The sequence below is a fragment of the Struthio camelus genome, chromosome 15 (assembly GCF_040807025.1).
Source record: "Struthio camelus isolate bStrCam1 chromosome 15, bStrCam1.hap1, whole genome shotgun sequence".
NCBI lineage: Eukaryota > Metazoa > Chordata > Aves > Struthioniformes > Struthionidae > Struthio > Struthio camelus.
Window position 1 is genome coordinate 5564316 of NC_090956.1, and position 24807 is coordinate 5589122.

The window sequence follows — 24807 nt, forward strand, 5'->3', positions numbered from 1 at the left end:
TAAATACCGTTTTTAGCAATGGAGATTCTCCTAGATCTTCTCCATTTACTACAAACCATCTTCCTTCATAATAAAAAACACTGTCAGTGTATCAGTGTCTACAAAATTGTTTAAGGTACTGTCATTCTTTTTTCAATTACGCTTAAAGAAGACTGTTATATGGCTTTTATTTACTTATATTCACTGGAGTAGTTGGTTATTTCACTGTCATTGCGTAACCACTTAAATTCCAAGGGCCAGCTGCCTTCAGCAAGGCACGTCAGCACAAGACGATTTCCTTCCAAGTGTATCTGGGGCAAGCCTGGCTCAGTCTTGAAGTACGGTGCAACATCATCTGAAATACAGCAAACAGTTTTAAGTTATTTAAATGAGTACTAGTAAATCTCATGCCAGCAATATTTAGCACATTTCTTCTCAAAATGGTCAATGCAAAACAAGCACAGCACGTCTCAGTACTTAAGGTTAATGTTGCTACATTTAGAACTAAGTTTTATCTTGAGAAACATTAAAAGAAACATTAGAATTAAAAAAAAAAAGTCTTGATAACCTCTGGTCCCAATGCTTATTTAGAAAAGAAAAGCAGTGCCCACTCCGACATCCTTTGGTCTATATTTGCTGCTTATACATATCAGATACTTCAGTATTGTCTACTGTGGCTGGCAGTAACCAGCCCTATTAGGTTTTTTTTTTTTTTCACTTTCACAAGAGTTAAATTCACTCACAAAACTTTTCTTTAAAAAATAAAAAAAAAGCAGAAGAGTAATCTTGGATGGAAATGATTATCACAGCAGGAGAAGTCTCAGGATAAGTGAAAAATTTTGATGGAAAAAACAGTTTAGAACAAAACACCTTACAAAAGCACAAGATTGATTTTTTTTTCAATATTATTGCAAACCAAAGTGTGTTAAATTGTATCACCTGAAATCAACTACAGCTTTTGAATTAGGATATTTTAATAACATGCGAGGGTCACGTACATTTTCAAACTCTTATTCTCCTGTGGACCACAAATGCTTAAAATACTCCAAGCAGCAAAATTATAAGCAGAGGTTGTCAATATAACCATAAAAGATGTGCCTTTTTCATCAGGAAAAGCGCTAACCCACAGAATTATGAATCATTGTATGCCCAGTCATACTCTCATTGACATCAACAGGAATAGGATTCGGCCACTAGTAAATAAATGGCCCACTCAAATTACTTATAATCCAGCCACCAAAATTCTATAAAGTAGAAAGAATACATTGCGGGGGGGGGGGGGGGTAAGGTTTTTCTTTTAGATGTTCTTAGATTCTATCTGAGCTCCTGTTTGGAAATAAATAAATTTTTGACACACTCACTAAACATCCCATCGATATTACAGAACCTGGTTCAGTAATCGGTACCCATTTTTGCACAGAATCCATTTTCTATTCTAGCTCTACCCTTTGTAATATTGGGCAGGGCACGTATAGATTCACAGCTAGTAAACTGTCATAGGCCCACTGAAATCTAGAGCTATTACAATTTTGCATCTGTTGGGAGACCTGCCTCTTAGCCAACTCTAGAAAATCAAAGATTTCATGTATTACATCTCAAATTTCTACTAGAAGCTGTGTAGGAACTGTAGATTGTTCATCTGAAAAGCCTACAAACACTTTGCATTGTCAATAATATGTTTATGCATATATGCATTACATTCAAGATTAGAGTTTTAATATAAAAATGGAGTAATATTTAATAGGTCGACCAACTCTGATTATTTTTATACAGCTTTATGAATTTGCTCAATCATGTGAACACCCCAAAGTTTATTGGAAGAAGCTGTGAGCAGACAGGTTGAGGAATATTACAGAAACTTTATCAGAACTTTATTCTCAAAAATGCTCCTGTTGCAAAAGACTTTTCCTGTATCTGATGCATAAAGAAAGTAAGGGTACTTGAATAGAAAATAGATATGCCATAAAACAGAACTTAAAAGTCAAAGAAAGCTTTGGATACAAGAAAGAAACAAGTCACTGGTAAGGAGAAAGGACCGATCTGACCACATGGCCAGCCAAGGACAAGGAAAGCCAAAAGATGGTCTAAACTCAGGGACCCAGAAGGGAAGACATGAATAAAAACACATGAAAGATGACAGCAGGGACACTATAAGGAAATAAACACTCCACAGTTATGGGGATGTTGTGGGGATTAACCAAAGCAGAGATTACAATATCTATTGTGCTTAAAACCATTATTGGCAATAGTCAACAGAAGCAGCTCCCAGATATTTGCTAAGAAGGACATATGCGCAGCTGGAAACATTTGGCTATTTAAACATTTACTATTTAATGCCTTGAAGTATCTTGCATAACACTGGAGTTTCCCACAGCTTGGGAGCCCCAGCTTCTGGGAAAGTGTTGCTCTGTGGTGATCTGTATGTGTAAGGTGGTCTCTGACATATCTGCAGCCCCAGAGTACGCTTAGAAACACTGTTCCCTCCCTCAAACCTAATTTTTGTATTCACAAAGGAGAAAATAACGTTCACTGTTATTTTAATCCTCTTATTGTGCAAAACAAAAAAATATTGAAAGGGTACAAGTTAAACCGTATCCTAAAAGTAAGAAGAAGAGGAAAAAAATCTGGACGTGATTAAGATAATTCAGTAACAGCAAGGAGATTTAATTTTCACTTGAATTCCTACATTTTACACTTTTGTCATCTTTCCCATTGAAATTCTGCTAAGGAAATAATATTTATTGAAGGAGAAAGAAGATTTCATTTTTTGAAGTGGCTATACACATAAAAATAATAGTGAAACAAATATTAATCTGATAGCTTGACTAAACATACCTACACTTCTATATTGCCCATTTAGAAAGTACAGTAACTTAGCTATCACTTTTTCATCTGATCACTGAAGTCCTCTCTTGGCTTGCTTGCTTTCTTTTTTTTTTTTTTTTTTTTAAAGTTTCAGTGAAACTGAATCTTATCTTGTTAAAATAACGACTTGATATCGCATATGCTTACAAATAAAATTTTATATACTCTCTACACAGAGGCATCTGATAGCAGTAATGTATTTCATAACCTCTAACAACAATTAAAAACAAACAAAGAATAAAAACCCAAAATAAGGCGTGCCTATAGCTTACAAATCATTCAAAACGCCCTGGGTAAAGTACCAACAGCATTTATTAAGCCATCATAATCAGCACCATCAATCAGGTTACAGTCCAGGCAAGCACAGATTTGAAATCTCTGTGTGAATGCAGCAATCAACTGAGGAGGACATTTTATTACTGCACTCTGTTTTTTAGACAGCTGAATTTCCCAGGGCAACTAACCTTTCCGTTTAAATTGCTAATCTTCATTTCAAAACTTATTTTAGATTAAGCTCAGGTATTTTTATACTCAACTGTTGAAAGAGTTTAAGCTATCTGTTACATTTTATGAGGAAATGACTGCATTCACTAGTTAAGGCTGCCTGAACTTTCTGCATCCAGAAGTCACGTACCATAACCTTTAAATAGTTGATAGCCAAACGACAGCAACCACGCACATTAGGGAGGAAGCAGCTCAAGGCTAGGGGAGATAGTGGTTTTCAAGGTGTCCCACTGTTGCCCTGAGGATTGGGACTGAGGAGCAAACACAGCTCAACCCAACAAGGTCAACCTCGCCAATCCCTCATCTTCCACTTTGCCTCTTATCAGGGAATTTCTATTATTTAGCAGACCGCATGGCAGCACAGACTCATTATCAGCCTAATGTTACAGTCCATGGGTAGCGGCTGCACTTCAGCCGAATACGGTCAAGGAGTCACAGGGTGGCTGTCACTGAACTATTTGCTACATCTCCAGTATGTGAGAGGATTACAAATTCCTGTTTCTTGCTTTGAGAAAAATAATTAGCAAGATTTACTTGTGGATAAAACTGGTTATAAAGTTGAGCATGAGCTGCATGCATGTTTTATGACTTGTGCCGATAAGCCGTCTCCCTACTTCTTAAAATTTAACCTTGGAAAGATATAATAACTTCTGCAGAAAAAAAAAAAGTCAAACATGTTAAAGCAATGAACAATTTTACATAAAATCTGACTGTAACTTACTTAACAAAATAAATGAAAAAAATGCATTTGTGCCTTGTTGTAGTTTATAGCATTTCAAATAATTTATTTTTGAAAGTGTTTAATGGCTACTGCAGGTCAGTAATACTTTCTTTAAATTGAATATACAGAGGAAGCTACGACAGTTTTACATATGACAGACAGAAGCAGTTCCAAAATGGCAGATACTCCCAGGCTAGCCAGGGACGGTCTGTGCACTTCTCCACTATGTTACATACGTGAGATGACTTTTTTTTTTTTTTTTAAATAACTGTAAATATTCTGAAGAAGTCTTATGTCAACGCCCACATTCTCTTAACTTATGAAATCAACCAACATTTAAAAACTTTATAAATAAATATTTAAAGTAAGAGTCAGACAACATTAGTATGACATATGGTCATTTCACCTAGAGCAAAAAGCAATTTTCATACAGCTTTATCTATTCATTTACAGTTCTCAAAATATTTTACATAATATAACCAATATTGGAACAATATCCAGGCATTTTTTAAATCCTAAATATAATTTTTACAAAGAGATTTCTAATGAAGGAAAGAAATGTTAAATCCCTTCATAGGCTTCACGTGTATTTTTGGGAGTCTCTTCAATGAGTTAGGAGATAGACGTTATTCTTAATAATGGTACACTTGCAAGATTACTTAACGGAGTTGAACTTCCTTGTGGACATGCAAAGTCAGTGGCAGACAGCTGGAGAATAGGTTGTAAGAGAGTGCCACAGTCCAACTGGTAAGGCAAAATGTCTAGCGCCGACTAATTAGCGTTTGAGGGTGACTGAGCACTGGAACAGGTTGCCCAGAGAGGCTGTGGAGTCTCCTTCCCGGAAGATATTCAAAACCCGCCTGGACGCGATCCTGAGCGATGTGCTCTAGATGACCCCGCTTGAGCAGGGGGGTTGGACTAGATGATCTCCAGAGGTCCCTTCCAACCTCAAACGTTCTGTGATTCTGCGACTCTCCTGAAAACAACGACGTCTACCTGCTAGTATAAAGAGGCTCATGAAATGAACTCATTAAACAGCTCTTTCCTGAAGAAATCTCTGAGCCATCCAGCAATATTAACTCTATGATGAAACTGGTATCTGCATTATAAATCAGCACCCAAGCAATTTGTTGAACCTCTTTTCAGTAGTTCATTCCAGAACTCAGACGGCATAACAGCCTTCATCATTTCACTCACAATTATCCATTTACCCCTTCTAACTCATCTCTTTACAAGAGCAAATGATTTGGAAGAGAAAATGAGCGAGACTTGCAGGCAGCAGCCTGTCACACCTTTCCACCTCAGACAATTCCAAGCCCGGATGCTGCAACCTCCTCAGGGCTCTTTCCCATTTACGGTATCACAATCAAGCTGGTATTGTATGAAAATGGTTCTCAGAATTCAATGCAATTCTGTTAGAAGCTAAAATTTAATAGACCTACTAGAATATTTTTCAAAAGAATACAGCATGCTTTATACATTAACCTGCTTCTCTGGAAGATTTACTCAAACCCTTGAAGTAATTTTATCTTTTAATCTTTTATTCTTGATTTTCTCATCCAGCACATAGCATCCGTTTATCAAATTCAATTATGTAATCAGAGCTCACTAAAAATTCACTGAAAGCAAAAATGAAAATAAAATACTGAGCAAAGATTCCATAAAAAAAGGTAGCAGAAAAGCTTTGATGACTTTGGCATTTCTACAGTACTGTACTGCTTGCTCACTTCTTAGACATATGATTAAAATAAGTACTTTTAAAGCAGGAAAGAAAGGCAGAATTTTAAACTGGATCAACAGGGACAAGTTTGGTTGTTCCCTGTGGTCTCAGAGAAACAGGGAAAGTGGCAGGAAAAGAAAAGCAATCCCATCTCAGGAAGAAAACTGTAGAAAAGGATGAACTGGTGGTGGGGGAGGGGGACAGATACAAGCGAGTCATTTAACACACGTGAGATACTTGGATTTTATTAGTTGAATATAGGAAAGTCTCACCTAAGGCTGAAACCTAAGGCCACCCTTGGCCAATCAAGGCTTTAGAAACCATGAGAACATTTCTTAACTTTTGCATCCTTGAAAGATGGAGCAAAAAGCTAAGAAAAAGCCTATTCCCAGTTCTACAAACAGCAGCAACAGAATACTGCAATTCTTAGCTAAAAGAACAATTATCAGCTAAAAGAATTTCCCCCCCCAAAAAAACAAGCCCTAATGCTATATAATATTGCTGTCTTCTGAACGCTCTTTGCCTCTTCAGCTAGACTGACTAAAAAAATAAAAAATAAAGGAAATTTTGTCTGAGATGCAAGGAGGGGTGATAGAATAAGGTGTTTACCTGTTGGAACATACAGCTTTTCCAAATTTTTAGCAAGTCTCCATGCCAAACTCACTACCATCTGACTAGTATCCTTAAGAGAGTGGTGTAGATTTGTTTCTATGGAAATCTTAAGAAAATACAAGAGAGAATATGCCAAAATTGTCTTAAAAAATTACTGAATAATCATGTCTCATGTTTGGAGACTTGCTCCACAACCTGTCTGCCTTGCTTTTGCACAGCATTAAACTACATGACTTAGATTATACTACCATCATAGCCTGTCTGTTTTCTTTCCTTGGTACATGCAGAGCTTAGATAGATTTTATCTCACAATATAGTTTCAGAACCTAATTCAACATTGCACATACACTTTTCTTTGGATTGATACTGATGTTTTTACATAAAAATGGTGCTGTATGCAAACGTTATCTTCTTGGAGCTTCTTGAGTTGAACGCACCTATACTGATTTCAGTTTACCAATCCCTAGCAAAAACATAATGCTCAACCATCTTTTTTGATATATGTGTCTTAGGTTATAACCAGCTAACAGAAAAAAGGAAAGAACTGAATATCTATCAAGCATTTTCCAGGAAAATGAGACTACATAAATTACATATTGAGGCTGAATTACAAGTCTATGAGAAGAGCAGCAACATAGAACTACTTCTGCACTCATTGTTTGCTAGGAAAAGGGATGTGAGCCATCTTCAGCTAGGTTAATGATAATTGATGCAAAAAGAATATTTTAAAAGACCTGTCTCAAGAACTGACTACATAATATAAAATTTAGTTAAATTTTAAAAGGAAATTAGAATCAGGAAAACCAAACTCAAGGCAGGAAGGGCATTTTCAGTGATCCAAAAGTATATAGTGTAAGTGCAACTATGGGGAGCAGAATCCCATCAAAAATGGATTAAAATTCAGCTGTGACATTCACAAGCTGATGCTTCAGAGTACATACTATTGAGTATGAGCGGCTCTGTACTGGCTGACAGCTGATAACTGCAACCTTCTGGGGAATCAGGATCATTTTCTTCTTATTCCCGAGTGGGATATGTGGCAAGCTTTTTCTCTTTTTCCCTTTCAAAAGGGAATCTGATCTTAATTCCTGACATGCACGCATACATGTACTAGCTCTGGAAGCAAGGTGTATTCTCTTGTGGAAACAGACCTCAGTAGCTCATATGGCATAAGATTCCAGAAAAATTACATAGTAAATCTTGTGGAATGTACCAGGAAGTCAAATTGCACTCAGACGTACTTGAATCAATCTTCTTTTGAATTCAAACCTTCTAAAAGGCTGTGAAGGTTAGTATATGAACTACTCCCAAACTGCTAACAATGTCAAATGTGCATTAAAGCATTAAGTCACTCTAGAAGGCTACTCTATCCAAAATATTGGATATTTCAGATCCAGGTTATCTTGGTTGCAAGTATGACATAAATCACTAAATACATAAATTAAATTAAAATTGCCTTTTACTACCTTTGAAATCCAGGCTTATCATGAGGACTGATGCATCATAGTGAATATTTCATTAAAATATCAGGTTATTTTTCAAAAATTCTGCCACAGTTCAGAACTTTCACACAATAGCATAAAGCATTCTCCTAAAGTAGATTTCCAGAACTCTTATCAAAGATAATATCTGATTTCATACTGGAGTAATACTGAAGCAACTGTATTTAAATCAGTCCTGCTCTTCCTCAATTCCCTAAGTATAAATCAAGTAAATGAACACGCATTAACCATTTTTGTCCTGCTATACATAAGAAAAATAACTTGCTTGTTGAATACCTCTACTACAATCTCTGACTGTAAATACAGTATCAGCTAAAGTTGATGGATAGGACTTTTAAAAGCTTAACTGGAGATGGAATTAAATTGTTTTAGCAAGTTTTGTAAGGAAACATATATTTCTAGGATAAGTGACGTTAATTGCTCCTAAATGCACAGTCGCGGAAAGACAAGATTTCAATAGGTAACCTTTTTTCCCTTTGATTGGGTCAAACAATAATTGGCTAATTAGTTATTGGCTAATTGACAATCCTTTGTTTGATTTGCATGGAATAAATATTGAACTTAAGATTATGTACGTGTTTGCACACTATCCCAAGAGCAAAACCAAAACACTGTTATGTACATTTATAATTAGCTTTCAACAGCTCAGTAGAATAAGTCCCCAGTGGCAAGAAAGAGCATTTCATATCAACAGTTCAGTAGATTAAATAAAATTCCACTTTTTTACTTGAAATATCAACTCTCTATTTCAGAATTACCTGAATAACTGCAAATTCCATTTTGCCTCTGAGTTTCTCACTTCTTGATGTAAACAGATCAAATGTTTTTCCTAAAACTTGACTAGTATGCAATACTGTTAGGAAGAACAAACAAGACAATTCATTCCCTGAGCAACTTATATGATTCTAAGATTGTAGGCACAAGGGAATGAATTGCTACAGGAACACCTGTCTTCATATTTCCAACCTTTCTATCTTACTTTTTAAAAAAATTCCTGTTGTATTTTTTTAATCTTCTCCCATTTTTCCCTGCAAAATGCTTGTTAAGATGAAACTACAAGAGCATCTCAGCACAATCTGCAAATACAAGAAAATATTAAAAAGCCACAGCAGTTTTTGAGTGATGAAAATGAAACAATATTACTCCTCGCCATCTACCTAAAAATTCTTACACATAACCAATTCTTTGAGTTCATACCATTCACTCCCTAACATTGAGTCACTTGTTAACAAACATCATTTTAATCACTCCAGATTTCTCAAGGAAGACTGCTTTTCTCTTTTGAGACAAGGTTTCTTGAGAGGTTTCTTGCAATGTTTTATTTAAAAAATTCAAAACTGAACTGGAAGGAGGAGGGTCACAAAAGCACAAAAGAGAATGCTTACAGGACCTAGACTCTGAAAGAAAAAAGACAAAGGCCAATAACAAAATTCTGTTCAAAATTCAACCTAAAAGCATCTTGGTTACCCCCAAAGACTCTGAGAAAGATTTTTCCACATGCAGTTGTACCTTTTTTTTTTTTTTTTAAATTGATGTCTTTAGCAGATCAGAAAAGGAACGAGCTAATATTATTTTAACCGAGGCTCAAGCAGTTCCTTATGCACCAACCTGAAGTTCAGTTAAGGTTTCCTATCTGGTTTGTTAGTTTCTCCATCACACATTTTAGATTTTCTTTCTGACCATCTGTAGTAATACTGCACAGCTAGGCACAAACAGTCAAAGAGGTTCCTGCAGAGCATTGATGATAACTTCTTAACCCAGGTTGTGGAGATGCCAACAAGGAGAGGTGCGCTACTAGACCTTGTACTAACAAACAAAGCAGGTCTGATTGGAGGTGTGAAGGTTAGGGACAGCCTTGGCTGCAGAGACCATGAGATGGTGGAGTTCAGGATCCTGCGAGGAAGAAGCAGGGCAATAAGTAAGATTGCAACCCTAGACTTCAGGAGAGCTAACTTTGGCCTCTTCAGCATCCTACTTGGAGGACTCTCATGGGGTAGGGCCCTTGAAGGAAGCAGGGTACAGGAGAGCTAGTTAATATTCAAGCATCACTTCCTCCAGACTCAAGAGCAGTGCATCCCTCTGAGTAAGTCCAGCAAGGTGGGCAGGAGACCTGCACGGATAAGCAAGGAACTACTGGCAAAACTCCAACAGAAGAAGGAAAAGGGGACAGGCCACTTGGGAGGAATATAGAGATATTGTCAGGGATATTGTCAGAGTATGCAGGGATGCGACGAGGAAGGCTAAGGCCCAGTTGGAATTAAATCTGGCAAGGGATGTCAAGGACAACAAGAAGGCCTTCTTCAAATACATCAATAGCAAAAGGAAGACTAGGGAAAACGTGGGCCCGCTGCTGAATGGGGCAGGTGCCCTGGTAACAAAGGATATAGAGAAGGCAGAGTTATTGAATGCCTTCTTTGCTTCAATATTTACTGCTAAGGCTAGTCCTCAGGAATTCCAGACCCTGGGGACAAGACAGAAAGTCTGGAGAAAGGAAGACTCTCCCTTGGTCGAGGAGAATCGGGTTGGAGATCTTTTGTCCAAACTTGACATCCACAAATCCATGGGCCCCGATGGGATGCACCCACGAGTGCTGAGGGAGCTGGCGGATGTTATTGCTAGGCCACTCTCCATCATCTTGGAAAGGTCCTGGAGATCAGGAGAGGTGCCTGAGGACTAGAAGAAAGCCAATGTCACCCCAGTCTTCCAAAAGGGTAAGGAGGAGGAGCCAGGAAACTACAGGCCTGTCAGCCTCACCTCCATCCCTGGCAAGGTGATGGAACAGCTCCTCCTGAAGGTCATCACTAAGCATCTGGAGGACAAGAACGTGATCAGGAGTAGTCAGCATGGATTCACCAAAGGGAAATCATGCTTGACCAATCTGATAGCCTTCTATGATGGGATGACTGGCTGGGTAGATGAGGGGAGAGCAGCGGACGTTGTCTACCTGGACGTCAGCAAGGCTTCTGACACTGTCTCCCATCACATCCTCCTAGGGAAACTCAGGAAGTGTGGGCTAGATGAGTGGAGAGTGAGGTGGATTGAGAACTGGCTGGAGGGCCGAGCTCAGAGGGTTGTGCTCAGTGGTGCAGAGTCTAGTTAGAGGCCTGTAGCTAGCGGGGTCCCCCAGGGGTCAGTCCTGGGTCCAGTCTTGTTCAATATATTCATCAATGACCTGGAGGAAGGGACAGAGTGCAGTCTCAGCACGTTCGCTGATGACCTGAAACTGAAAGGAGTGGCTGACACACCAGAAGGCTGTCCTGCCATTCAGAGGAACCTGGACAGGCTGGAGAGGTGGGCGGAGAGGAACCTCATGAAGTTCAACAAAGGCAAGTGCAGGGTCCTGCACCTAGGCAGGAATAACCCCATGCACCAGTACAGGCTGGGGGTTGACCTGCTGGAAAGCAACTCTGCCGAGAAGGACCTGGGAGTGCTGGTGGACAACAAGTTAAACATGAGCCAGCAGTGTGCCCTTGTGGCCAAGAAGGCCCATGGTATGCTGGGGTGCATTAGGCAGAGTGTTGCCAGCAGATCGAGGGAGGTGATCCTGCCCCTCTACTCAGCCCTGGGGAGGCCTCACCTGGAGTACTGTGTCCAATTCTGGGCTCCCCAGGACAAGAGAGACATGGTATGACTGGAGAGAGTCTAGCGGAGGGCTACAAAGATGATGAGGGGACTGGAGCATCTCTCCTGTGAAGTGAGGCTGAGAGAGCTGGGCCTGTTTAGCCTGGAGAAGAGAAGACAGAGGGGATGTCATCAATGTGTACAAGTATCTGAAGGGAGGGTGTTAACAGGATGGGGACATCCTGTTCCAGAAATGGGGACATCCACTTCTCCATGGTGCCCAGTGACAGGACAAGAGGCAACGGGCACAAACTGAACCACAGGAAGTTCCATCTGAACATGAGGAAAAACTTCTTTCCTGGGAGGGTGACTGAGCACTGGAACAGTTGCCCAGAGAGGCTGTGGAGTCTCCTTCCCGGGAGATATTCAAAACCCGCCTGGACGCGATCCTGAGCGATGTGCTCTAGATGACCCTGCTTGAGCAGAGAGGTTGGACTAGATGATCTCCAGAGGTCCCTTCCAACCTCAAACATTCTGTGATTCTGTGAGTTAGGGAATTCTAACATTTTTAGGGCTTGCTGTGATAAGGCAGTGCCATAAGGAAAATATTTCAAGAGCTGAGCTTGAAACTAGTGAAATATGCTTCATTTTTAAAAATCCTTTGTCATTTTTCTTTCTTTGGTATTCGCATTTTCTAATTGTCCGTTTTGATTCTTCTATGACCAGAATTCTTCCATGATTTCTTCTGAGTACTACACAACCCTATAAAGGGTCAGTATGAGGCATAGCTGAATAGGTCGTTGAGGCTTCTCCTCTTAGTAACTTAGCAAGAGGGTTCCAATGCATCATAGTTCTGCTGAGAATCCATCTGGAAATATATTTTGCCTTTTTATAAAGCTCTTGCAGCTGCCACCCTGAAAACATGCTACACTCTACCTTCTGCTGCTCTACTGTCAAGTAAACCCCTGAAACATCTCTTGATAATTTTAAGCTGCACCTCCATGAATCTCAGCATCCAAATAGTAGGTTGATAAACACCACTATCTTCTTTCAGTATTTGGACAAATATACCTAATTAAAATCCAGATCCTATGAAATAATAGTATCAATCATTTTTATATCCACATTTCTAAACCATCTTGTTAAAGAAAGCACTAGCTTTTCTTCCTTGCAGCAGTTAAAGCTAGTGGCATAGCAATATTTTTCTGTGTCAAACAGCAACAAAGAGTATAAAGGTTAAATTGAGGCATATATCTAGGAAGATTCACAATATTTAGAAGCATTTTACATGGATTTCATGAGCAATTTAAAGTTGCGATAAAAATAGGATGATTCATTTGTCAGAATACAAATCCCAGCTCATATGGCCCCCAAAGAAAAACTGTGGAATTAAAGTGCCATTGGAAGTCACAGAGCTCATATAAGGTTGTTTTCATCAAGCGCTATACAGGAGAGGGCAGGAAAGAAGTTCAATATAAGTACTATATACCAAATGCTTTAGATCGTTTAAAGGTACAAAAGTACAGCCAAAACCCAGAAAAGTATGTTTTCAGCTATAAAATACGAATTTTCAGATAAGTAACCTGATATGCTCCAATAGTTTTTATTTAGTGAGGAGCAACATTCGAACCTCTATAAAGCACTGGCATTTAACAAAAAAAAACATACCCAGCCCAGTAAGTGTCCCTGCTATCTCAAACTGCTACAGTAAAAGCTAGCAACAGGGCAGTTCAGTTTCACTCATCTCTGCCTTAGCTGTCTGAAACACAAGGAACCTAAGTGAACTTCTATTACCAGTCCAGAACAGAGACAGACGTGCAGAACATGTGCTATATAAGGGGTGCCTGAAGACATCACTGCAGTATTTTGCCAGGGCTGAGTTGGACCATTCATGGAATTCTAAAGCAGTCTTTAAAGAAAGTTAAAAATGTACTGCGAGGAAAAGACAAGAATATATGAAGATTACATAAGCAGATAAATAAGAGAGAACCCATTAACTTTCAGCAGACAAACAAAACCTCCAAGAAAATCTACAACCACTCTAAGGTGAACTTTGTAGTAAACCACGACTTCACTGCTTTTTCATATTTTCTTAATATCTAGTAATGTTTATGAGGACTTGAGGAGTTCTCAAGGGGGTAAATTGTTAGTGTTTAAATCTCAACAGACAACAAGTAAGAGGAAGAATGCATGACAGAAAAAAGAAAAAAATATGAATATTACAGGATTTCATTCATTATCTTAACAGCAAAGAAAGCTACTGTTGCTACTACATAATTTAAAATCTCCAACCATTGTAGGGCTATATATCCATTAAACATTCTAACTAACACGAGGATGAAGCCAAAATGAAATCTTACATTTAATGTAATTGAACAGAACAGAAAAAAACATAAATGTACTTTTCATAACTTGTCCTTGGTAGAAGAGGCATTTTCAATTGATTATTTTGTAGAACAAATTAAATCAAAAAGTTGAACAGCTGACGAGCATTTCAGCATCTGAAAGTACCAGAACAGAAACATTAGCTCAGCAGTAGGAAACAATGGCGCAGCGAAGGCGCTGCCAGACCTGAAAGCCATGCAAGGCCGTCTACTATTTCAAAGAGAAAAATTATTTCTAAATAGCAAAGCAACTATGAATATCCATAAAAGATACACATTTCTTCATTAAAGGTGCTAAAGGGGAAGTGATTCATGCACAGAGCTTTGCTAAAAAAACACTCACTCCATACTGCTACGGTTATTTTATTTATAAGTAACTTGTAATTTTCTTTTCTGCCCTTCAAATTTGAAAAATTTAACAGTTTTTTATATTGGACAAGGCCTGCCTCAACAAAGTCAATTCTAAGTATCTCAGTAGTGTTATTGAATTTAAGGGTCATAAGCAGACAAGCATACGCTATACTGAACAGAGATGGGATTATTCATATCCTCCAGTGATGTTGAATTAGGACCTAAATGCAATTAAGACACAATTCTAAGTTTCACAGAACTCAGTGGAAATACTCCCATCGTCTTAAGTAAACTCTGGAACCTGGGACCTGGTTAGCACGTGAGTCAGTAACAGAACCATACAGTGATCCTTGCAGAGCCCTGGAAGCAAGTATCTCCTTGCATAATTTGTGTAGACAAGTGAATAATATGTTGCAGCACACAAACACGGAGAGACAACTTTGGATACTTTTCATGCAGAAGAGCAGGCATTAATTAAAGGACAGATCAAAGCTCCTCTGAAAACCTGACATAAATTGGCTACCTTAATCCTCCCTAGTATCATCACTTATTTCTGTGTCTTTTGCACTAAATCCTTTCAGAACTAGCCAAGTGGAATTCTTTCACCACCTCAGGGATAATACACGTCTTGAGACTATAGAATTATTTTCAACAATTCTGACTAAACATATAAAATTTCCTCTTGTCAGAAGCTGGAAGAAATGTATCACTGTTCTTGAAATGAAGCTGGACATATCTGAAGGGAAAAAAGAACAGTACAACAGTTTATTAATCTGGATATTTTATTTAATTGAGGGGGGTTATAAATAAGAAACAAGTTAATACTATTTTAACTTTTGACAGTTCTATAGTTAATTACATGTACTGCATTTTATAAATCAATATTTCTTACACAGAGTGTTATTCAACTTGTCAAGTGTAGCAACAGATCAATACATTTACTGTTCTTGCTAATGTTGATGAATGACATACATCAAAAAGATATGTAATGGAAAAGTAAATTGTTTGCAAGTCAGAGAGGGTTAAATTCTACTTAGGCAGAGAGAGAGAGAGAATTTAAATAGTGTTTTGAAAATGATGTCATAACTTTATTAAGGTTTGAGAGGTTTTCTTTTTTTCCCCCTCTTTTAATGTCAAGGCCTGAAGCTATCATAAGCAGATTGCCCGGTGTACAGGTCTATTACATTAACTATATATCTTTCAGAATGTGAGTGTAATGAATTATAGCTCCCAATCTAAAGGTGTATTTTTATTAAAGTATCATAATGCCTTGTTCAGTATGCAGTACCTCTCTCTAAACATACTACCAGGTGATCAAAAAAATAAAGCATAGTTGATAACTACTTCACTTCTTGAAAATACATTACACACTACAATTAATGTGCTTAAAATTTTAAAGGATGTACAAGTAAGATTTTGATTATAAATCAGCTTTAAAGATTGCATTCACTGAATCACAGATTGTAATAAGGGAAACGACTCAGTGTTAAAAACCATTCTAAGAACCAGTACTTATGCACCCAAAGGTCTTGAAGGGATAAACAACTCAAGGTATTAATATTGATTATTGTTTCACAAAAAAAATAATTATATTAAAACTAAGAAATACTAAAGAAATAAAAGCTATTGCTGAGTACATACTAATACTAGATCAATAAAATCTTGGTTAAAACCCCTTACCATTTACACACAGAATGTAAAATAATTTACTGAAATAAAAGGAAAAAATGTTTTCCTTCCAGCATGGATAGATTTCTCAAAAGTAATAGCTACTCAGTATATTCTGTCCAAAACCACAGGAGAGAGGAAAAGCTTCTTTTATACAAAAGATAATCAAAAGCTCCTCCTGATGATATGCCTTGTAAAATTACAGAAAGTTAAGGAATACAAACTTGAAGAAGTGTTACTTTCCTTGGAGTTAAAAAAAAAAAAAAAGAAAGAAAAAAGCACTGCACCATTATGTTCATGTCATCATTACGTTTTAGTACAATACGTCTGACTGGAGAATAAACAAACACCTCTATGTTATTTTACCAAATCTTTAAATTAAGCAGAAGTAGGCTCTACCTGGTCCGATCTATTTCTTCGGACAACAGTCATGAAAAGCAGCAAGCAATGACTACCACCTACTAGCCATGTTAGCATATTCACAAAATAGTTAACAAGTAGTAGTAACTGAAAAACAGAGCGCCAAGTTAAGCTAAGGAGAAAAGACCATTTAGAAACGTTTCCATACACTAGGATGGAAAAAGATTAAACTTGATTTAATCAAAATTTTAAAGCAAAAAAGGAAAGCATTTAGTCTACAAGCTAAGGCATGTATTGGAGGGCACTGTAATACCTTTAAGGAGACTCTAATTAACATAGGCAATGCCAAGGAATTTCTCATAGTTTTTGTTTATTTTGCCTGAAATTATTCAGCAGAAAATTTCCCCACCAAAAAAAAAAAAGAAAGAAACTATCAACTAGTTAAAAGGAGTACGTATATAAAACGGAAAATGGTCAACTGCTTTAGGCAAAGCTCAGTTTTGTAAGTTTAGTAGAATTTCATGCAAGCCCCAGTCACCTTATTAAAGAAATGAGAGAGAAAAAAAAAAGCCAACTGAAATGTGAGAACGCTGCACTCAGCCATAGCATTCTGTCCAGCTTTAAATTGTGAGTCAGAAGGCAGGAAGATCCATAACTGACTGGCTGGAAAACATAATAAAGAACACTTACTTGTAGAAATACAATACAAAGCTTAGTTCCCATCTCACTGATGTATAACATACAAGTTGTAAAAGATGAAAAAACAAACACTTTCCTATCTTCTACTATACTGTAATCCTACTTTCATCTGATAATTTCTACTGGAGCCTAACGAAATAAATATATGTATATAGCCTTGATAAATCCTGCTTAACAACAGTAAGCAAATGAAGAACAAACCTCCACTGCTTCCTTTGAACCTAGACCTCCTGACAATAACGGAGATGTATATCTGAAAGGCAAGTGGAATAAGCCTGAATCTTGATTCACGCAAACTCCTGTATCCTGGAGGAGGCAAGCGCTGGGCGGGTTTACACGCTGTGAACAATTGCACACCGGGGGGAACAATCTGCTGACTGAATTCTCTGCAGGATTTCACAAGCCCCTCCAGCCATCTCTTTCTGCTGCATAGGTTCACATACCTCATCAAGCTGACAATTTAGAAACTGGACCAGATGGATGTGCAACCCAAAACAGAGTTGTTCGTTAAATGTAAAAGCTATTAATCAAAATAATTTCCTTTATTAAACTCTGTGGGAGAAAGGAACAAATACAGTCGACATATTACACACATTTCCTGGGACTGCATCACAGTACAATCCCAACTGAGGTTATTTTCATCAGGCCACACCAGAGAAAAATACTGACAGCAGAAACGCTCTTCCCTAAAAAGTAAATTGTAGGACAAAGGAAGCGGGAAAGGGCATCAAAATGCCTTCCTTACATAGATAAGGCATATTATTCTTTTTTCCACAGAGGAAATAGAGTTGCCAGTCATTTCAGAGAATGTAATTAAGTTATTTAAAAAAAAAAAAAAGAACAGTTCTTTGTCCAATATGAACGCTAACTTCTTACGCTAACTTCTTTTAGCAAAGCAATGGGTGGGGACTGTATTAGAATTCCAGTGAAATTTAACTTTAACTTTCACCACACACTTAATGCCAATCCAGCTGGAAAACAACCTGGATTACTTGGGTAACAGAATTCACAAAGAAAGCTCATTGCTCCCCTTTTTCTGAATCTGCAGTTCCTCATATATTTAGACATAGGACTAAAAGATATCCATGCACAATACTTGTTTTTCCAACCTAAAACTTTTCAATAAGATCATTATCTGAAACACGTATGGGAATATTCTGATTATAACAACAGAGAAAAATTTTGTACAAACAAATTGTAGGAATATCTAGAAAATAGTTTCTAAAAATCTCAAAGGGGCATTCAAAAAAGAAAGGAAAAGCCTATAGCTACTGCATACCAGAAGAAAACATAGCGTTTTATGTTCTGAGACTAACAATTTTGGAGGATGCCACTGAATCAGAAAACAATCAATACTGCAATCCTGTACTAATACTTTGATACGTTATTTACTGCAAAGAAAGCTCATTTTACAAATCGTTCTAATTGTGAGGCAGAACGCACATGTTCTGGGACAGCAGAAGTTAAAGGGACACCAAAGAGTGAAGGCAGTGGGCAGCCCTCCGGGCACTTCCATTCTTTCGCTTCCTCTTACAGTATGAGAGAGAGAGAAAGGGAAAACAACAACATGTTACAACATGTTACCTGTTTAAATTTAAAAACAAAACAAAAAGGGCATCTGATTTGAAAAAAATATAGAGAACAGTCTGATCTGGAAACTGTTTACCTTTCTACTGTATATCCTAAATACCCTACAGTTATTAATTTAATGAGTATTACATAAATACCCTCTTATTAATACAATTTTCATGGACAGAGCTCTTTCATTGATGCAGTTTTTGAAAGTGTCTTTTATTAACACAGATTCAAAAAGACTTGTTCACAGAGCAGATCTTTCACAAGACATGCTCAACCAGAAACCTCTGTCCAACTTAAAAGTAAACAGACTGAAATGCTAGCTCATTGGTATTGGCTCATTAGGAAGCAAATTGGTTGTTTTTCTGTTTGTTTAGCAAAATTCAACAGGTACTTATTTTGACACTGTTCTTATGTGGAAACCCATTAAATTAGCATGTTCCATGGTTACAGCAAATATTTATTGGATAGAGGCCAATTCAGCAGCCTCAGAACAAAAACATTAAGTTTTAAATGGAAGTAACACATAGAATCGCTTAAGACACTTCTCTATGTGCTTTCTTGTTAACCTGTTATATCTGACCAAAAGCGGATGATTTCTATCATTCTACTTCATGTTTACAAACCTCAAATTTACAATACCTCAAATACAGCTTTATTATAAAAAACACTTAAGGTGATATACATGACAAACGAAACCGTATGACCAGGGTAGACTTTCCGGGTATACAACAAAATTATGAGAATTGTGCATGCAATGTTCAACAGTAACCTCAGTAATCTCTCCTTACTAAGTATAGAAAAAAAAGTTCTATTAATAAGCAGTGAGCCTAAATTAGCATTAACACAACATCTATTTAGTTTAGACTTTTGGCCTTTGGGATATATCAGCTTAACAGCAAACAGAAAAAGTACACTAACGGCAAGTAAAACAATGTAGTGGTAAAAATAACATGATGGATGGGAATATATTGCTCTACTTGGAGTCAACAGGGCAAGTGCTTTATAAAAATTAAGCTTTACTCTAAGAAAATCAGTACAATACTTGCTGGTACAAGCAATAAAAAAAAAACCACACACACTTACATAAAACATTTCCGACTTTCCTTTCCATTTTAATAGCTGCAGGCAAAATTCAGAATACATTTGTCAAGTTGATATTATCAACACAACAGGGGCACGCCTGACTTGTTCTATGTTTGTTCTGAAAGTTCACTTTTAGTGGCCATCAGCCAAAAAGAGAGAATACAGGAAAGCAAAATCATTTATACTCAGCAGACACAGAAATATACCTTTAAATATTTAAGAGAAGTTTCAGGAAATATTATCACATACTTCTCTAAGACATCATTCATATTCAGTTTAACGTTAAACACAAAAGACCAACCAATCTGAGAAAAGATGATATGCACTCTCTCTTTGCTCACAGTTAATGAGAAATCCTAGTCTCATCTGTGACAGCCAGTGCCAACATCTTTAACGTCTTTCTTGACGATCGAAATTGATTTCAAATAGACAGATGCATGAGAAGGCAAGAATTCTACAGAAAAGGAGGGAACTGCAGCATTCTAAAAAAGAAAGTCAAATGTATAGTCTTAGCTTTTCCCCCACCTTGGTACTTAAAAATCATCTGTGTCATTAAGCAAATGAAGAAAATTTCTATTAAAAGGTCTTAAATGTAGCTAAACCTTATTCTCACGCTGTCGAAATGAATACCAGTCAAATATCTAAAATGAAAAAAATCACTGATAATAACTGGACAAAGTTTTGTTCTCATGAACACTTCATGCAAGGCTATTCTTCCATTAAAATACTTGCATTTTTGCATGCATTTTTAAAAAATATTCTTAGATTTCTTGTTTTCTAGCTTAAAATCTATAGACGAGAAAATAATAATATATTATATAGACAAAAAATCAGTAATTTGAAGACTGCAAATCTGATTTGTCTGTGGATTGAAGGAACGCATTATTAGTTCAAACTACTTAATTGATAGAAATAATAGTCACAAAAAATAATTCAAGTTTCAAAAAATAAAACATCCTTTTTAAATATGTACTGGTTGCAAATTCAATCAACACTATCCATTGAGGCTCTACCTCCAGAACTGCTACAGAACACCGCTGTTATAACAGGAATTACAGTATCATTTAATGGATTTCAAGGATAACATAGAAGGGGTTCGGGCTGCTTATTTTTAATGAGGGCATGATGATATCAGGACAAGGAGCTTCTCTTTGGCACCAATACAATGCTTGTAAGAGACGGATTTCAACAGCTGTCCTGTACAGATGGTTGCTTTTACTTACAAAGCTTTGAGCTGAAGAAAGATTAAATCTATGGCTGCGGGACCTTTACCTTACTTTTTGCTTGCATAGTTGCCAGAGAAAAAACAGCAAATGTAGATTATAATCACCTTTTTTTTTTTAAAAAAACATTATACACACAGTATTTCTTAAATTTATAAAATACATTTATTTGATTTTAGCATCATATAGAGTATCCATTGAAGGCTCAGGAACTCTTCTGAAAAATTAAAAGATTCAGCTTTTTCCTGTCAGACTGTCCAGTATTACAAAAATTAAGGAAAAAAAAAAGAAAAGAATCTGAGTAAGTCAGAAGCAACCGTTATAACAGCAGTATGCCACACGTTGTACGATTAATGATATGTGTCTTCATTCTATAAGTAATCCTATTTTTCATTAAAGGTTGAAAGGCGCGCAAGAGTCATCTCTGGGAAAAATTCTGGTTTTCTTTAAAACAAGGCATAATACTGAAGCATTACACTTTGCTGATTGCTGAAATAAACTTAGAAAGCAACAATATATACTGTAGATACATATACTGCAAAGTACTTGCATTAAGCTCACAAAATGCAGAAATCACTGTGCAATTCCCAGAGTTTCATTTCTGAAATCCATCTCCAACCTGATTTTTTAAACACCTTGGTGAATTCCTTGGTTTACTGCAACTCAGACAGGTGTCTGATGATAGAATTTTTCCTGAGCCTCAAAGTCAGATGTCAACATATTAGGTAAAGGAATGACAAGATCTATGGCAGCTATCACTCAGCTTCCAGCCTTTGGCTTCTAATGAGTCTTCCTTCTCAAAGGAAATATCAATTAATTCTATTCTGGCAGCTCTACACCATTTGGAAGCCAAGACGGATGGAATCCATGGACTTCTAAAGAAAAACTTATTTAAAATTGTACAAGAGAAATTTAAGAGCTCTAAATTCTCTCGAGAGATTTAAAAAAAGAAACTGATCTTTTGATTTCATCAACTGTGCTTGTAAGAAGATGCCTTTCTAGCAAGCTCTTCAGAGCTATAAACTTTTGATGGAAACAAGGAATTGTGTGTTCCTCATCTCCTGTCAGTGAGTAAGCACAAAATGCACCCAATAAGCAGAAAGGAAGAGGAGAACAAAAGCTTCGACATCTTGTGCACTTCTTGGTGCCAGGATGGCTCAAGGTATTAGCATAAGTGTTTTTAGCTACAGAATAAGAGGTACACTAGCAATTTCTTTTAATTTGTAATTCTATCTTTTGAATAGATTCTAGATCAATTATTGTCATGCCAACTATTCCAAAACGCCATGTATTAGGCTCCTTTCTTCCATGAAACCCATGTGGGGGACTCCGAGGCAGTCTACTGACAAATGATTTTTGAAAATGTGACAAGCTATTGTTACCTCTTATGTATAACCTGTTTGATACAAACCTCAACACATCACATTTTTCCTCCTCTTATCCCTCCTCACCAGAGAGCACATCAAAGTTCATAAACCCCCATAATGGTACCATCTGAAAATCTGAACCCAGCACCTGATCAAGATCACTTTTTTCTCCTCATTGCTCAGGGAAAGGATGCTGTATCAATGATTCCATGTTTTCCTTCCTATCCATTTATAGCTCAGACAAATGCTTCCTGTGACACCACTGTGATATTCAGACACCAGCTATCACCAATATATCAACTACCAAAAAAAAAAAAAAACTGAAAACAGAAATAAACGCAGCTATAGGAAGTATAAAAACAGTGCCTGTTTAATTCACTGAGCATCTACCACCTGAAAACAGATGTCCATTTTGCAAAGCACTGAACACTTTTGAAAGTTAACTAAGTGACACACAAAATACCAAACATCTTGCAGGTACAAAGCCTAAGCAAAAATAGTCAGCAACTACGCAAATAAAACAGTATCTCTCTCTCTTTTATTCTGAAGGTGTCATCAGGGATAAGAATTTATATTGCACACTTCTAATAAACATTGTTAGGTCATTAATGAAAATAAGCTTCAAGAATTCAAAGAAATCTGTTTATACACATTATTTTAAACTGTCGTGTTTCATCTAAATCAATGCAGACTTTCACTTGTAATGGCAATAGTGTTTTTGCCCTATATTTCTACATGCAGAAATACAGGAACTATTTAGTTGGACTATCCTTGCTCAAGCTTTCAAAAAAATTTACCCTCAAGCACAAATCAGCATAAAAGATTTCAGCTTGAATTGTAGGCAATTTAAAAAAGTTTAAAGCAATCAAATATGATCTTTAAAAAGGAAACATACATAGGCAGATAAATTTTGTTACATCATTATAACAATATGAGTATAAGTAACAAGATACACAGTTCTCATTTTCCTTAATTGTTGTTGTCTATTCATCCCTGAATACTGAAAATAGATTCTTTTTCCTACAAAGATTAGACATATCAGTCATTAAATCATACATTTCATAAAAATTAATCATTTCTTTCATGAGCTGCTTTGTTGGTCTAAAGGAGCTATTTAGGGGAGAAAGTAATAACAGCGTATCAATTCATCCATCTCTCTACTGATATGATGATTAGGAGTTATATATCTAAATCTATGAACACGTTATGAATCCATCTGTTATCAAGGCTTGAAATTGCACAAGAATTCATAAAGTAATAAATCAGCATGGATTGACAGAGTCCACAGCATTTACTACTCAAAGAAACCCAAAAGTAATTAGCAGTAAAACAAAAAATGCTTAAAAGATACCCATGCACTGGAGCACACATGGGTAAGCTGTAAGAAAATCAGCTCCACCAAGTTCAAACCGCAAAGAAAAAGAGAGGATAATGGAGACATTGCAGATTTTTAACACAAGAAAGGCATGGCTGGGGGACTGACTGTGAAATGAGCTGGGTGAGATCAGACTAGCTAGAGAGTAGTGTAGGGATGGATAGCAGATTGTGTCCTCAAGGAGACACTCACTGATGCTTGAGATGGGGTGGGGTGGAGTGGGGTGGGGTGGGGTGGGGTGGGGAGGGGGGGGAGGGATCCTAAACACGAATTCTTAAAAGAACATTTACATAAATCCTAACACAAAAAAAAAAAAATCACAAAACAATAAAGAATATCATGGTAAATTTTCAAAAGAGTTTTGATTCTCTGTATTGAAATTCTCCTAAAATATAAAGCAACACAATTTGTCCTGATGCTTTAGCCTGAGACCCAGAATTTTATATAAAGATTCCAAAACCCAAGTAGAGTTTAGTTCAACTACATTCTGTTCATAGTCCCTCAGGTTTAAAAAAAAAATTGTGAAAACTAGCAGGTCTTAAAAATCATTCCTGCATTTTTCCAGAGCGGGGGGAAGAATCATGAAATAGATTAACTGGATTTCCAAAACTAAGTTATTTTTAATTTTTAGTTATTTCTTCAAACTTTACAGACTGCCAGATGATATATATAGATACCTATTAGTAGCTGCTTTAATTATGGCTACAAGAAGTAATGACAGACTGGTGGAGGTTTTCTATGTGGTTTCTTTTCCCCCCACTTCCTCTCCCCGCCCCACTACAGTAGCTACTGAAAGCTAAGATTATTACTGTCTCCTAAACACAACTACCAATCCACTCTTGGATTTAAAAACAAAACAAAACAAAAAAAAAATTCTCTGAAGTGATTGAAAATTGTTTTGAATTAAAACACACAAACTCAACTGTTATTAAAAGTTTTTTTCTTAAAACTCTACTTGGAAAGCAAACTTTCCTCCCTGTTGTCTCTCCTCGCCACCCAATTAATAGATGACAATCCTCTGCTTTATGTTAGACTATCATTCGCATCTCTCTCATGTCGATTCATTCTCAGCTTTCACAACACAACCTGTCAGGAAGAGCTATGCTGGCTACATTTCCCATATGGAATCCAACAGCTGGAGTTCATTCATTAGAGCAAGTAAAAATCCCGATATAAATTAAAAAGAGCAAAACAACACAGTGACAAATATATCTTCTGATACCTCTAGTATGACACTAAGAAGCACCGTAAAGCA

At 36.9% G+C, this 24807-nt stretch overlaps 1 protein-coding gene across 5 annotated transcripts in view; it reads right to left on the bottom strand.

Moving 5' to 3' along the window:
* Window positions 1-24807, bottom strand: part of SDK1 (sidekick cell adhesion molecule 1) — a 430635-nt gene that overhangs the window by 298222 nt on the left and 107606 nt on the right. For all 5 annotated transcript variants that reach the window (XM_068908486.1, XM_068908485.1, XM_068908487.1 and 2 more), the window contains one exon: window positions 175-334. In XM_068908486.1, coding sequence (XP_068764587.1) covers window positions 175-334 — 160 coding nt within the window. The remainder of the gene's footprint in view (window positions 1-174; window positions 335-24807) is intronic.